A 15,686-nucleotide genomic window follows, 5' to 3' on the forward strand; every position below is an offset into this window, starting at 1 on the left:
TTATTAATGCCCAGACTTATCCTTGGAAAGCTCTGCTTCTCACTCGCAATGTTCTTGAGGATCATTTCTCGGAGAACTTCTGGAATTAAATTTTCATCTTGTTCGACACGTTAGCAGCTCATATGTGTGATTACAGAAACTCTGTTGATGGTGGAACACGGTGTATGGAAACTAAACACCAGTTAAACAAGTGGACGCATAAACAACCTGCAGCAGCAAAACAAGGAATGGATCGTATTTACAGCTGCAGAAACAGTACTAATTGCTTTAAGCAAGTTCTGTTTACCTGTTACTGCTATTGAATTGGCACTAACATGAAGCTAGAAGGCAAAACCAATCGCTGTGTAGCCAAGTATTCCTAAGTGCAGAACCTGAATTATTATCTGCTTCTTTCCCTCCATTATTTTCAGTCCCTTTTCTTTTGTTTGCTTGGAAAGAAAGAAAGAGGCTTGGAGGCCTGCTGATAAGAGGGTTAGGTGTGGTTGAGTTCCAGTCTGTCTGTTCTCGAGATGGTTCCAGCGATATGAAGCCCTACTCTCGAATTACTTCCCAGAGCACCCCCATCAAAGCATGGCAGCCTTGCATGAAGACAACCCCCCCCCATACCACCTCCCCAAAATAAAACCTCCCAACAAATCCCTCCTTCTCCAACCCCCAGCGTGAAAGCATGCAGATGGGGTGAAGTGGAGGGAAAAGTTTGGCCCACTTCGTACCTTACAAGCCCCTGATTCCCAGCCATGGGAGACCTCCGGACACTTTGTGATGGAGCCTGATGGGTGTGATGTGCACTGGGACACTGTGTGTGTATGTGTGATAGTACAGTGACAGTTGTGTGCCGGCGAGTGTAGTGGAAATGCATGTGTCTTTCTCTTCCCACACCCCCTTTGGCCTCCCCCGTGAGAGAGTCTGCCATCAGTGGGGATCTCGCTGGAGCGAGACCAGCTTTTTTATTTTATTTTCAAGACATTTTTCCCACTTCTTTATCCAATGTGCTTCTTTTTATTCCATTTTATTTATTATTTCTGCTGCTGTGGTGTGGTAAGCTGATGAATACGAGCACGCGTTTGGTGAGGAGGGTGGGGGCTGCATGCTGATTCCTTTCATTCCACTGTCTGATCTCCCAGCCCCACAACCAAAGGCACAGACTGATAGAGAGGAGTGATAGAGAATGATAGACACTGGGATAGAGAGAGAGAAAGAGAAGGAAAGGACCCAGGCGTAATGAGTTTCTTGGGTTTGTTGAAGGGAGTTTCTAGGTCAAGGTCTTGGAGGATGCTGTGCTGTAAAAGAGTGAAGCCTTGGTGCAAGCAACTCAGAGAAGAGGACAGGAGCGACAGAAGGCAAGAGGGTGTGTTTGTGTGTATTTGTGTGTGGGTGGGAGGTTGTGTAAAGGCCTTGTTAACATTTGGCATTAACATCTAATCGCTATAATCTGATCTCGACTAGATTTTGAATCAAATCTTGAGTCTTTTCAGGATTTCCAGAGTCACCCGAGTCAAGATCCCAGCTTCGGTGCGGAATACAGCACTGGGTTCCAGCACCAGGGTGGGGCTACATGGCTTCAGACTGTGGTCAAGATGTATACAAGCTGCATTGCATACGTACACCAATGCAGGTCTGATCACAGTACGTCAAATACAGGTCCAGTCATTGTGTGTTTATACACCAACAGACAAACCCAATCACAGTTCAGTTACACAAACACACACACATACACACACACACATGTTGGTTCTGCTATATTTGTGAGGACTTCCACTGAAACTAATTATTGTAGGTAATTAACCCTACACCTAATATCAGATTTTGTAAAAATTCCATAAGTGATTAGAGATTGTGAGGACCACCAGCATGTCCTCACCGTACCACAACATGATAGTCCTACACCTATAGATATGAACACATTTCAATCACAAATTAATTACCACTTGTAAACGTAACTGCCCTGTTCACCCTTGGTTTTTAAAAGCATCCTGTATCTATGCGTTATTCATAACTGACCAGCATATGGACACAGAAGCCTCCTTTGAAAAGATCCAGAGTAAATGCGCCATGTCTTGATCGGATGGCGATCTAATCGCTGTGATTGGCTGTAAATGCCCAGTGTAGACGGGGCGCATTCTACAAACACTTGCACATTTGTGTTCAATGTGCATTCATCAGACAAAGCACACATCTGTATACACACAAAAGACCATTCACACATGTGGATATGAGTGTACTGTGACTGCGATAGTGATCGTGGGTTGACGAGGTCGGCAGTTTTACCGGGTCATGTTTCTGGTCCATAGCTAATGGCTGCCATGGAGCATGAACTGATAAAACCAGCGCTTGCTTCCCCCAGATACTGGCCCCTTCTCCCCTCTCAGAGCCCAGCAGGGGTGCAGGGTCTGGCTGATTGGACTGGAGATCTTTTCTGTTTGTATGCTTTGTGAAACACTGCTTTGTCTTGTTAAACAAAGCTTCAAAACAAACCCTTGCTGTAAAAACAGCCTTTACTCTTCGGAGACGGCTTTAAAGAAGGTATGGAACATTGCTGTGAGAATTTGATAACATTCTGCCTTGAGAACTTCAATGAGCTGAGGTACTAATGTGGAGTCATTAGCTGTTGATCAAAAACAACACTCCATTTCATGTAAAAGATACTAGATGTATTAGTTCCACTGTTTTACAGTCTGTACTTAGGGGCTTTATACCCTTTCTGGCCGACACTTGGCATTGGACATGATGACGTTACGTTCTTATAAAGCTAAAGCTACTTCAGTGTCCACCGCTCTTAGCCAGTTATTTTCTGTGGAGATGGTGCATGCTGTGAGTGCACAGTTGAAGTGGCGCAAATCACTCATTAGTGTTGTCCACAAAGCGTTGGACATTGCCATATTACAGATTTTGTGAAGCTCTCTCACTTTGCTCACTCACACATGTTCAGCTGGATCAAGTAAATACATTTCAGGGCCAAGGGTTGCCAACAATCCAAAAAAAAAAAAAAAAACAAAAAAAAAAAACGGAACAGGCTTAACACACCCCCTCTTTTAAAAGCCTTTTGAATATTTTTAATTAATATTATAATCCTCACTAGGAAAGAAATTGGCTAAATCATTTTTTCCCCACTTCCCTACCACTGTTCTCCCTCATATTTTATCTCTTGGCTTTGCCCACACGCTTTCATTTAGGACTTGGCTCTAAGTGGATGCCAGTAGAGATGCAATTAAGACACGCTGGATCACCTTAAACTCCTCGTCTGATTTAGGTTTTCTGTCTGGATCATGGTCTGTTAGCTGTAAACACTCGCTGATTATATGTGGGTTTAAGGCCTGTAATGTTTCTTATGAATATTGTGTTAATGAAGCTTTAGAAAGGCATTCATAAGTTTTTATATGGTGTAATACCCTAAAATATCTAGACATTGTGATGTCACATATCATGTATTTATGACTAATTGTGAGTGACTGTACAAGTATGTGTCAGTATGGTCTTCTACGCAGTACATAGGTACAGTAAATATTAATAAAGTTGTGTAGTACATAAATAAATTGATAAAGTATGGGGTATACTGTGTGTAGTATTGTAATAGTACAGTATGGGACATACTGTATACACTGGTACAGTATGTGGTATACACTATATAGTAGTACATTATGTGTTATACAGTATATATCTTAGTACAGTATGTAATATACATTATATTTTAAACATGTCTAACCCCTAAATGCATAAATACAGCAATCACAGAGGGGATTTTCATAATACCTTGAGCTGATTTGTAGTCTGAACACATTTTTTCTCAATGATCTGTGGACGTTGTGACCCTCGTGTATATATAACAGTGTCTTCTGGTTTTGGACTATTTATCACCCATCTATTCTTGTATTTTCGACGGTACACGCACAAGCCCTAAGGATATCAGGAAGCTGCAGCCCAGGGGTCAGCAAGAGTTTAGCTCTCCTCTTCAATTAGCAGGTGATTGGGGGCTGATAACAGGGCAGGTGTGATTTAGGAGTAGCTCGTGATGAAAAGCAGACTCGGTGCCCTGGAGCCCTCCGGACTATCCCACACTCCATTCCACCTTACACCCTTCTTCCTCCTCTACCCCTAGGGCACGTTTCCCAACCACCCAGTGTCACGTCAGGACCATTTTTCAAAAAGACAGGCCAGTGGGACAGTGCATCCAGTAGATTGTACTATGAACAATGAAAATATAAAACATAGTTAAGACTTTAAGGCTAAGTTAAGACTATAACCATGTTGCAGTTACTGTAACTGTCTGAATTTCTTTCTGAATGGACCAATATAAATGCTCTGAAATGAAGTGTAAACGGTAAATATAGTCAGCGAGTCTGTTTTTGCCGCTTGCATCAGGCGCCCAATCCCAGTGTATTTTCATTCACAAAAACGGCCCAAAATAGAAAGTCAATGGGGGATCAGTGCCCTCAACCCCCTTCCAGACAACCCCCCACCACCACCACCTGCTCCCACCCAGCCCACCAGCCACCTCTACACCTTTGGAGCAATAGATAATGACAGAAGGACAGGGCTGTTATATCCTAAGACATATTGATGCGATATTGCCTCCATGCCCGACAAGATTTGTTAAGACACTGAGGGCTGGATTGAGAAGTATGAGAGAGGCGTGGGGGGGGAGCGGGGGGGTGAGTGGTGGGGGTGGGGGGGATCACTGATGTGGTGATTTAACCTTTTTGCCACAGGAAGTGATGCGCCTCCTCTCCAGGCCTATTCCTGTTGGAGATAAATAATTGATGCCTGGCAGTTGGGTGTTAGGAATAGAAAACGGAGCGGAGGTGACAAATGGGCTCCGCAAATGGCTTTCCTCCTCTGTCTATGGCAGGAGTAGGGGGAGTCAAAGGCCGGATATTGAGTGAGGGTGACAAACCTGGAAAGGCTTTCTGTGTGTGTGTGTGTGTGTGTGTGTATGTGTGTAAGTGTGGGTGGGCGTAGGTGGCTTGGTCATATTCAAACCAGAGTCAGTTTTTTGCCCGTGTTCCATATTCATCAGAGGGAATTTACAAGTACCTCTTTGCACATACTGTCCAGCTCCTGAGATACACTCTGTAAACTCCACGGTCTGTTCCTCTCCTCTGGCACAGGCAGATAAACATAGGTGTGTTTGATGGGGTCAGACAGCAGCCCAACAGAGAGTGAGAAGCTTGCTGATGAAAGAGAAACATAATTACAGAGGAGCTTAACCATCTGCAGCCCAAATATCTACAGAATAAAATCCCCAAAGTCCCCCCGGTAAAAACCCATTAAAAAAAATCCCACCAGGACCCCGCTCTGTGGGAAATACAAAAGGTACAAGGCCCTAAAAGTTCCCCAGAGCTGACAGTAGCTCGGAGAGAGCAAGAGCATCGAGCCAAAGTGGAATCCTTCCCAAAACGTTTCCTTGCCAAATGCACTTGTATAAACAGTGACTCTGCTGATGAATGAACTGTGATGCTCCCTGCAAAAATGTGTATCGTGTTCTTAAGATCCCTTTCTCTCTCCCTAACTTACCTCCCTCCTTTTCCTCCCTCCTCCCAGTGGACGATGACTACTTGGGCCTGGGCGAGCTTCCGGAGACCTTTCCGTCGGATCCCCCTGAGCCCCTCCCTCATTTCCTGATGGAGCCTGAGGAGGCCTATATTGTCAAGAACAAACCTGTCAATCTCTACTGCAAGGCTACGCCTGCCACGCAGATCTACTTCAAGTGCAACAGCGAGTGGGTCCATCAGAAGGAGCACACGGTGGAGGAACGCGTGGACGAAACCTCCGGTCAGTATAACCACGACACCAGTAGGCAACTTCAGTTTGTCTGCAGTAAATAAGTCTGTTGACCACTTGTCAGAATAGTTGTCGCCTCCTCATCCAGAGTAAGTCTGGTCAGTGTGGGGGGTTTGGGTGGGTTCCCTAGCCCTTTATCATTCGACATACAATTAGCCAAGGTGGGCGTCTGGGTAGGAGGGTCTGCCCTATCCCCCTATCATTTAAAGTGATGCTTGTCTATGTGTGTCTGAGTGGATGGAATGGCATTCCCTATCCCCATCATTAAACTTAAAGATAGTCAGTGTGGGTGTGATTTGGAACAGAATTGGGCTTTAAGTGCTCCCCTCCGAGCGTGTTGAGCTGCACTGTGTAAAGAAGAGGAGGCTGGAGGTGTTGGAGGAAGCAAGTGATAGACTTTATCTTTCCAGCCTGGTGGCATTGTATGATCGAGGGAGACTTCCAAAGTCCCTCTGATGATTATTTTATATTTGGGAGGTCAGTGGGGATTAACAAACCAGTCACTAGTATTGTGACACTAGGAAAGGGGCTGATGAAAAGCAGGGAGATGAAACGGGAAGACACACACACACACACACCAGCATGAGGGCAATCTGACTGGGAGAGGAAAACAGGACTGTACACACACACACACACACACACACACAGAGACTCACCCCCAAGCAGTTCACACTGTTGGAAAATCGAGTAAATGAATAATTCAGGGACGAGTGTTTTACAGCCCCCCACCCGGGCTGTAATGGGAGTGGAATTTCTGCCCTCAGCTCTGAGAGGCAGCCTTGTTAAACTGGCAGCGCCTCTCTAAGAGATGCCCTTAAAGCTGCCATAGCCCTGCCGCCGTGCTGTGTTTGTTGCTGCGTCTGGTGTCGGGACATCGTTAAGTCTCAGATGTGGCTGCGCCGTCTCGCACTCGACGCTCCACTCCTAGGTCTGCTACGCTCGTCCGTCCTCAGACACCCACTCGCTAGTAACAAATACACAGGGGACAATGGGCACGCACCGGGCAACGACAACAGAAAGACAGCCCTAGATTTTAGCTGCTGTTGTTTGACCAGGGAGCCAACACTGGAGGAGAGTGGGCTTTGAATTTGGGTCTCTCTCTCTCTCTATCTCTTTCACTGTCAATTCTTCATACCGGAGCACTTTGTAATTCTATTTATATGGCCTGTGCTAGCATTTCTCCTGCGGTGTTGCTATCAGTGTGTGAAGAGTGGGAGAAGAGGGTTGCATTGACAATCCAACACAATGGGCAACACTTTGAACACATTTTATAAGTTGTCAGAAACTTGTAAATAACTCATGAAAGAATAAAGTTATGTTAAAACCAAGCATGTGAAATTCCCAATAAGTTTGATGTGTCACATGACCCTCTTCCCATTGAAACAACAAAAGTTGGATCCAAATTGCCGACTTCAAAATGGCCGCCATGGTCACCACCCATCTTGAAAAGTTTCCCCCCTCCCATATACTAATGTGCCACAAACAGGAAGTTAATATCACCCACCATTCCCATTTTATTAAGGTGTATCCATATAAATGGCCCACCCTGTACAATTACTGACCATAGTCCTACTGTTCTTCAATGGCTCATCAAAGGACCACCACAGGGCAGGTATGATTTGGTCGGTGGATCATTCTCAGCGCTGCAGTGACACTGATGTGGAGGTGCTGTGATAGTGTGTGTTGAATGGATCAGACACAGCAAGTGCTCCTTGAGTTTTAAACACTGTGTCCACTCACTATCCACTCTGTTAGACACACCTACTTCGTTGATCCCCGCCAGTTAGCATCCTCCTCCAAGCGTGTTGAGCTGCCGTGACTTTGGAGTCCTGCCAGCCTGGTGACACTGACCGGGGAAGGCCTGGCTAATACTGCATGTGGTACTGGAAACTCAAATGCCTGTTTCCATATGACTGTATCTCTGAAGACTGTGCTTGCAGAAGGACACAATTAGCAGTCTGTTAAAAGCTGACCGGGAGGACGTCCAGCCCACATACTGGCGCTGTGTTTTTACGGCCACGTTTATTGAAGCAGAGAGTGCTAGAGTGGAGCCCAGAGCTGAGCTTTGAACGGAAACAGGAGACACTATTCCACTTACTGTCTGTGGGCTGTTAATAACCAACAGCTCAATAGTGTCTTCAGAGCAGAGAGAGAGAGAAAGAGAGAGAGAGAGAGAGAGAGAGAGAGAGAGAGAGAGAGAGAGAGAGAGAGCAGCGTGATTGCTACCTGTGGGCTACAGGGACAACTCAATTTCCCACTTTGGCAGCTGAATGCAGCCAATCAAAGAGGCCCTGTTGTCTGTAATGGTTCCGGGGCCCTTGGGGGACTTCATTCTCTCTATTCTCTATGTGTTTTTTTTTTTTTATCTGAACACTGGCCATTGTGCACAGTCAAGGGACCTGCCTTAAACAGGACACACATGTTTAGCTAGGCAAGAGCACACAGACCACACACACACACACAGAGATGTACATGCCTTTCCTCCTTGACAGATAGTCCCCCAGGAGGCTTCTACACAGCCATTGAATAGGTGAATAGGGCCTGGTTACCCGAGCAGGGACGCGAACCCCCATCCTCTATGTGGAAGGCTGTGCTGTTAGCCACTACAGTAACCACTGGTAAAGCTGAGGATGCACTGATGGATGGCCTTTCTCTCTCCTCCGATGACTCTCTCTCTCTCTGCTTTGACTTTGACAGAGTGGACGTTAGCACTCAGCACTGCCTTCGCGTCAGAACCGAGAGCGGCCATGTGCATCTGCAAGAGCACACGTCACCCCAAGCACTGCATCCCCAGAGTCATATCTCTGTTTCCTTATCTCTCTCTCTCTCTCGCTCAGTCACTCTTTCTTCTTTCTGGTCACACATTCCTTATTTATTCTTTTATTTTCCCTCTTCTTCTCTTTCTTCTCTATTTTTATTTTCTCGGTTCCTCGTTCCTCCGTTCTGTCTCCTTCTCTCCCTTGATTTTTTTTTATCTTCTTACCCTCTCTTGCAGTATCTCTTCCTCTTCTGCCTCCATTCTTTCTCTTCCTCTATCTCCCTCTCTCAATCTCTTATTCCTAATTCCTGCCCAGTGTTCACATTATCTCTCATTCTCTTTTCTTCCTTTCTCTTTCCCTTTCCCTTCTCTTTCATTCGCTTTCACCCCTTTTCTTCCTTCTGTTCTCGTGTTTGGGGTCCCTCCTCCTTTTCACTGTACCTCCTCCTCCTTCTCTCTTAATCTTTCCGTTTCTCTCTTTATCTTCTCTCGCTCTATGTATGTATTTGCTTTTTGTCATTGCTTTCCCCTCCTCTGCACTCTGCTTCTTCTGCTTCCCTCTCTATCTCCTTCTTCTTCTCTTTCTCTCTCTCTCCCTCTCCCTCTCTCTCTCTCTTGCTATCTCTCCTTCTCTCTCTAAGTGTGTCTCTGCCCACTCTACTCTTCTCTAATTTCCCCTGATTGACAGAAAAGAACCGCAGATAGAGGCCGGCCGGCCTGGTCAATAGCCATCCGAGCCGACAGAAACATGATCTGAAGCCCACACTCGCCCTCCACCCTTCCTTGTACTCTCTCTCTCTCTCTCTCTCTCTCTCTCTCTCTCTCTCTCTCTCTCTCTCTCTCTCTCTCTCTCTCTCTCTCCCCTCCATCAGGTCAGAGAGTAGATTAACAGACTTTTAGGCCAGGAGCAGGCTGAGCTGGAGTGTTATCTGTAGCAGGCACCAGGCTCCAACATTGTGTCCTTCCTCTTCCTCCACCTTTCTTCGCTCCTCTCCACCACCCACCCCCCATCACTGGAAAAAAGAAAGAGAGGAGGCCTTGTGCTTACTGTGGGGGTTGTACTCGGCATCATTAGCTCGCAGCAAATGGATTTTTTTTTTTGGAAGCCGATGGAGTGGCTTTAAGGAGATACACCTCCTCGAATGTTCCCTTATTGATCCCCACCCTGGAATCTGCACTGGGTTTAGATTGATTAAGCTTGCTAAGGTAATAATGGGGTAGTCATCAATTCAGAGCCACCTCAGCTTCTGACCCACAATAAGAGTGAGTGTAAAATGTGTTTGTAACACTAACACTGGAACTGTGCTTCAAAAGAAGTACTGTCCAAGTGTCCTTATCAAATCAATAGGACCCTAGTATTTTCAGTAGACTAATCACATTTGGTGGGGGGAGGGGTTAGAATGAGGGCGTGATTATGACCTGTCACTGTCAATGGAAAGGTCAAAGGAACAAACACTGTGGTCAGCAGGAGCAGCCATCACCAGGGGAATCAGGACCAGTGATTAGGTCCAGAGAACGTTCAGGTTAAAACATGAAAGTCAGAGACTGGGACACCCTTCCCTTATTCAAGGAGATAGGGCCTTAGTCTTGTATGACTGGAAACTTCCCAGGGGTATGTCAAAAGGCCAGTGTTAGTACCAGTCAAACTGAGTGGCTGGTGTAAAGACACAAAAAGGATGGCACTTTTCCACCACATGGTGCCTACTCTTTTCTGCTCAGTTTTTTAATTTATTTATTTATTTATTTGTTATTTTTTGCTCACTGCTGGTTCCAAGCAAGCACAGTAGGGACTGTAAACCTTGGAGAGTGCTGATCAGCCTATGTAAATCCATGCAGACATCCAGGACAATCTAGCCATTTGCAAAATATCCAAGCCACAACAGAGACGTCATTTGTTTTTATCCGACTCACAATGGTAGCTTGTGAAGTCACACCACGGTCTTTGAAGAGGTTCAAACATTCTTTGGATCGGAGGCCAATGAAAGAATCCGGCAAGAGCTGGACTGTACAACAAGGAATGAGAAAAGTCTAAACCAATGTGCAGAGCTGTGTTCCGTCCCGAACCAAACCCCAAAACTTAATGTAACTGTAGCCATTTATGCGGTTTCTTTTAGTGAGAGTGTTTTACAACATCACCAGCTACATTCCTGTGGGGAGCTTTGGTAGTGGAAAATGTAGTTAGCGGTTTCTAGGTGTCCACCCTATTCACGGATATGGGAGCATAGTCTTGTATGAGTGGACATTAGTGGCTAGGAGTTATGCCAAGATGATCGCCCAGTGGACATACTTTCCTATACGGACTTGGTTGGAACCATTACAGTGAGTGGCAGGCATTAAAAGACACACCATAGAGAACAGAAGTAGTCATAACCAGGAGGTGATCTCAGAACACATTATGCAGTGATTACGACCATGATAAAAGGGGGTAGGCAGACCACTGGTAAAAACATGAAGGGTTGATGGTATCTGTTGATGAATTTGTAGACCCCCGACCCCCCACCCCAATGGTGTTAGAAAACTCGACATAGGGAATAGGCCCAGTTGTATTCAAAGGGAAGTCTCATGATGAACGATGCTCTTTAGTAAATACCATGCAAACTGGACCACGTTCGAGTCATTCTACAAGCGTAAGTGCAGTCCTGTCCCAGTCGATTCAAGCTGGTCCTTCCCGGCCCTCCCTCGGCAGTGAGAGTTATCTGAGTCGTGTTCAATTCCGTTGCTTGCCACACAACTGGCGCAAGCAATAAATAGCCACTGGACACTCTGTGCTTTTAGTGTCGGAGCCAGGCTGACTCAGGCAGATGCGTCCTGAAGGCTCCCTGGCCCCTGCACTTAGGCAGATGAGTGAGAGAATCCATGCCTGAGTCTGTCTCCCATTCCCCAGCTCTGTGGCTCTGCCGGGGCTAATCTCCAGCCAGCCGCCCCATTGATCGCTACAAATGAACCTAAGTTAATTATGTGTAGTTACAGTGGTGTAATGCACACCCTGGACAGGGCCATCCCACAGATTGAGAGATGAGAGAAAGCAGGCGGGAAGCAGTCTCTTCATTTTGGGAAGGGGATCCAGTCACTGGCACCCTCCCTCCTTCCCTCCCCACTTCCTTCTTTCCGCTCGACTTCGATCCCTACCCAACACATCTGACTCCTCCCCGATCGATGATGAAGCTAAAGCTAATGATGACGGCTGTGTTAATAATGTATCGGTTTCCAGCCGAGCGCTCCGGAGGCGAGATGTGAGAAATTATACGTACACCGAGCATTTCGGAACCACTTGTCATTTGTGAATGATGTCAGAAGCATGCCACTTGTTGGAATGTACACTGAACCGCCACAAGATTAAAACCACTGAGAGGTGATTTGAATATCGGTGATTATCTGCTTACAATGGCACTGGTCGAGGGTTTGGGATATATTAGGTAGCAAGTCAAAGTCAGCCATGATGCTCTAGGGTCTTCGGGTCTTGGGCTGGATATTTTTGGTTGGTGGACTGAGGAGTTTAAAAACTCCAGCCGCACTACTGTGTCTGATCCCCATAGAATGATCCACCAACGTAATTATAGGCTACCTTCTCTGTGGAAGACCTGAGCATTAAAGAGCAGGGTCAATGGTGGCAAGCAAAGTATGCAGAGCACCCGTATGAATAGTGGGACTGATAAAATAGAGAGCGAGTGCAGAAACCATGAGGTCATGTTAACATTCTGGCTGACTACAGCATATGATCATACCCTACATTGACGTTATGCACGCATTGATGAATAATAGACCAATAAAGATTTATGAAGATATACAAGGAGATAATGGCTTCATTTCAAATTCAAACCAAACTTATGATGTAAGAAGGGGTAAGAGGGTGCTTCTAGCTGACGTTCTTGCCCAGGGGCTTCCCTCCACTCTCTTCCTTTTCCCATAGTCGTCTTCTTTCCCCTCCTCCTCAACCTCCGTGAAAGCACAGTGCAGTGGGGAGATTCACCCGTCTCAATAATTTATGGTCACAAAGGCTCATAAACAAGGTCAATTATGTCACGTGTCAGCGAGCAGGTGAGGTACCTGCTCCTGAGGGAGGACGGTTGTGCCAGAAGGAGCCGCTAGGGGGAGCTCTTCCTGTAAGAGATTGCCCACTACATCAAGAAATCGAGATACACCTTGTTTCTAGAAGATTTAAGACGAGTAGAATCTCCATCTGAAAGCATGACACAAATCGGGATACTCCGAAGCAGCTGCACATGAGTCAGTCAGTGGCTAAGGGTGGGGTATAAAGCCCTCTGGCGTTGGGCTGTGGACTGTATTGGGGCATGGTGTTATCAGGTATGGCGCTCTATCTGATGCCTGGATTTGGGGCGCACTGAAAAATTGCAATACCATGTGGCATTCACAACTGGCCTCACCGTTTGTGTGGTTTCCATCAAATCCTCACCACAGAATGGCCCTGTCACTGGAGCCAAATGGGCTAAGCTGCCTGTTACTTCACTCATTCATCTTCTGTAGCTGCTTTACCCTGTTGAGAGTTGCTGTGGGTCAACAGTCGACTCGAGAACCAAGGGGCAAGAATACTTGCCAATCCTTTGCTCCCTATAGATGCCCTGTTATTTTTAAACAGTATACCTCCCATCCATTTCACTCTCCTTCACTGGCTTCCTTCGTTCCTGAAGTGAAAGTGCGCTCGAGCAATGTTGCTTTAGCCTCAACATGGGATACGGCTTCTAGTCGGGATACAGTGGCACAAATGAAGTTGTGTGTGTGTGTGTCTGTAAGAAAGAGTGTCGGAGTGTGTTTTCCTGCATGTGTGTGTGTGGTGTTTCATTTCATCGTTATTTCCCGTCAAGCTTTGATGTCCCTGCGAGTAGCGAGTGGCTATTGTTGACGGCTGAATGGGGATTTAAGCGCCGTACGTACGCTGGCCTTTCACAGCCTTCCATACATATGTAGATCAACACCTTTCAGAACAGTGCCTCAAATCCACCGACTCTTCATTTCACTTGAAGAGATCTGCGAGTAGAACAGAGGCATGTCACGCAAACACTTTGTTAAGGTGGCTGTCCATTCTAGCCGCTGCTTTGTGACAGGGAATGGGAAAAGCCAGCCCTTGAAAGAGGACTTCAAATCCCTGCTTAAGTAAGAGAGCAGCCACTGCGCTGATAATTCACTTCCCGCTTTGTTATTGTGGAGTGGAAAGCTCTCTTTTTAAGGTGGTATTACTCGTTGTGTATGTACTTCCCACATTGCTTCCGAATTCCAGGGAATTTATAGGGAATTTGTCACTGGTAACAGCTTCTATACTTCCAGGAAGACTCGTCTGCACTTGGCTGCGGCTGAAATGGCAGGGATCAGTAATCATAACACGCACATAACAAGTCTAACTCAAGCTACTGAGAAGCACTGGGAAAAGTATATTTGTTTGCTATTCTAGCTCCAGAACTTTCCCCAGTATGCCAACATGTAAACCAAGCCGCGCAGGCAGAGCAGAGCTTCAGGGCTGGAGGTGACGAGGGCTGGCAGTGTCTGCCCTGAGCTGAGTCCTGTGTACTTTGTGTCCAGTACCAATATTCTTTTTACTTTTCTTGTTTAGTCATTCCTTTATTGATTTCTGTGGAGTAGCAGCAGTAGTTGAGTTACTGTACATTCAGACTTTCTCTCTCTCTATCTCTCATTCTACCCTCTTTCTTCTTTTTCTCTCTGCCTCTCTCTCTCTCTCTACCCTCTCTTTCTCTTTTCTTATTTTTCCATTCTCCTGTCTCTATTTTTCTCGCTTGCTCCCCTCTCTCAATTCTCTTTCCTTTCTCTCTCTTTCTCTGTCTGCTTCTTTATCTCTCTCCCGTTCCTTTCTTTTTTCTTTCTGTCTTTTTTCTGTCTTGTCTCCACCCTCTTTTATCAACATTCTCTTCTCTTTCTCTGTCCACTCTTTCTCTTCTCTTCTCTCTATCCTTTCTTTCTCGCTGTCTCTCCTGTCTTTCACTGTCATTCTCTCTCCCTTTCCTTTTCTCTCTCTTTCTTTGTCTGCTTCTTTCTCTTCTCTCTCTTTTCTCTCTGCCTCTCTCTTTTTTATGCACTCTCTTTTTCACTTGCGATTCTCTCTCTCTCTCCCTCTTTCTCTCTCTCTCACTCTCTCTCTCTATTTCTCTCTCCTTTGTCTTACTCTTTATTTCTTCTTTTTCACTCTCCTCTTTTACTCTTTGGCGTAGCCACTCCTCTCACTTTTAGCTGTTTCTCTTCTTTCTATCTCTTTTCTCTCTCTGTCATTCTCTCTGTTACATCTTTGTCTCTCTCATCTCTTATGCACTTTCTCACTCATTCTTCTCCCTCACCGTTTACTTTCTTTTATTCTCTGCCTTTCCTCTCTCTCTCTCTCTCTCTCTCTCTCACTCACTCACTCACTCTCTCTCTCTCTCTTTCACTCACTCACTCACTCACACACACACACACACACACACACACAGAGTAAACACCCAGCGCTCACTCCCAGGTCTGTTTTACAGTCGAGATGAAGCCTAAAGAGCTCTAAACACCTGACTGGCAGCTCTCCTCCTCCCTCGCAGCAGCCTCTTTAAATACTGCATGAGCGCTAAGCTAAGCACTAAGCAGCCGTGTAGTGCTTGCACAAAGGCGTCAAAGCACAAGCTCCACCCCTCCACCAGCCCAACCTTCATCTCGTCCGCTACAGACAGCAGACCTGGAGAAATAAACTTCCAGAGCCCCGCCCCTATAGCCCAAACCAACCAACCAGTGAGTGGGGGGGGGGCTTACCCAGGGTCTTTCATTGGGGTGGAGTTGAGTGGTTGCCGGAGTGGGGAATAGAACACCAATCTACCACATGGAAAGCAGCTTTAGACCTGTGTCGGAAAGCCCATCCTCAAACTCCGCCCACACTCCAAACTCCTCCGCTGCTTGCCAACCTGCTACAGCCAGCAAACACACAGAAGTCAACTCTTATAGCCCCCCCAGAGACAGGGGACAGGGGATAAGGGATGAGGAGAAGGCAGAGGAGTAAACGAGTGGAGAGGGAAGACTAATGGAGGAGAGGAGAGCGAGGGTCTCATTTGCATGGAGGATTATTCTGCCTTTATTTCTCCAGCTGCTGTCGCTGGCTCTGCAAGTCAATCAGTACATGTGCCTGGAAGCCCCCCGGGGCTCATTGGGCACTGTCTCACACACT

At 46.3% G+C, this 15,686-nt stretch overlaps 1 protein-coding gene across 1 annotated transcript in view; it reads left to right on the top strand.

The window, feature by feature from the left end:
* Nucleotides 1-15,686, top strand: part of unc5cb (unc-5 netrin receptor Cb) — a 195,301-nt gene that overhangs the window by 72,830 nt on the left and 106,785 nt on the right. The window contains exon 2 of the mRNA XM_066651109.1: nucleotides 5,539-5,769. Within this exon, the coding sequence (XP_066507206.1) occupies nucleotides 5,539-5,769 (231 nt within the window). The remainder of the gene's footprint in view (nucleotides 1-5,538; nucleotides 5,770-15,686) is intronic.

This window comes from Hoplias malabaricus, chromosome 18, assembly GCF_029633855.1.
Source record: "Hoplias malabaricus isolate fHopMal1 chromosome 18, fHopMal1.hap1, whole genome shotgun sequence".
In the NCBI taxonomy this organism is placed as follows: domain Eukaryota; kingdom Metazoa; phylum Chordata; class Actinopteri; order Characiformes; family Erythrinidae; genus Hoplias; species Hoplias malabaricus.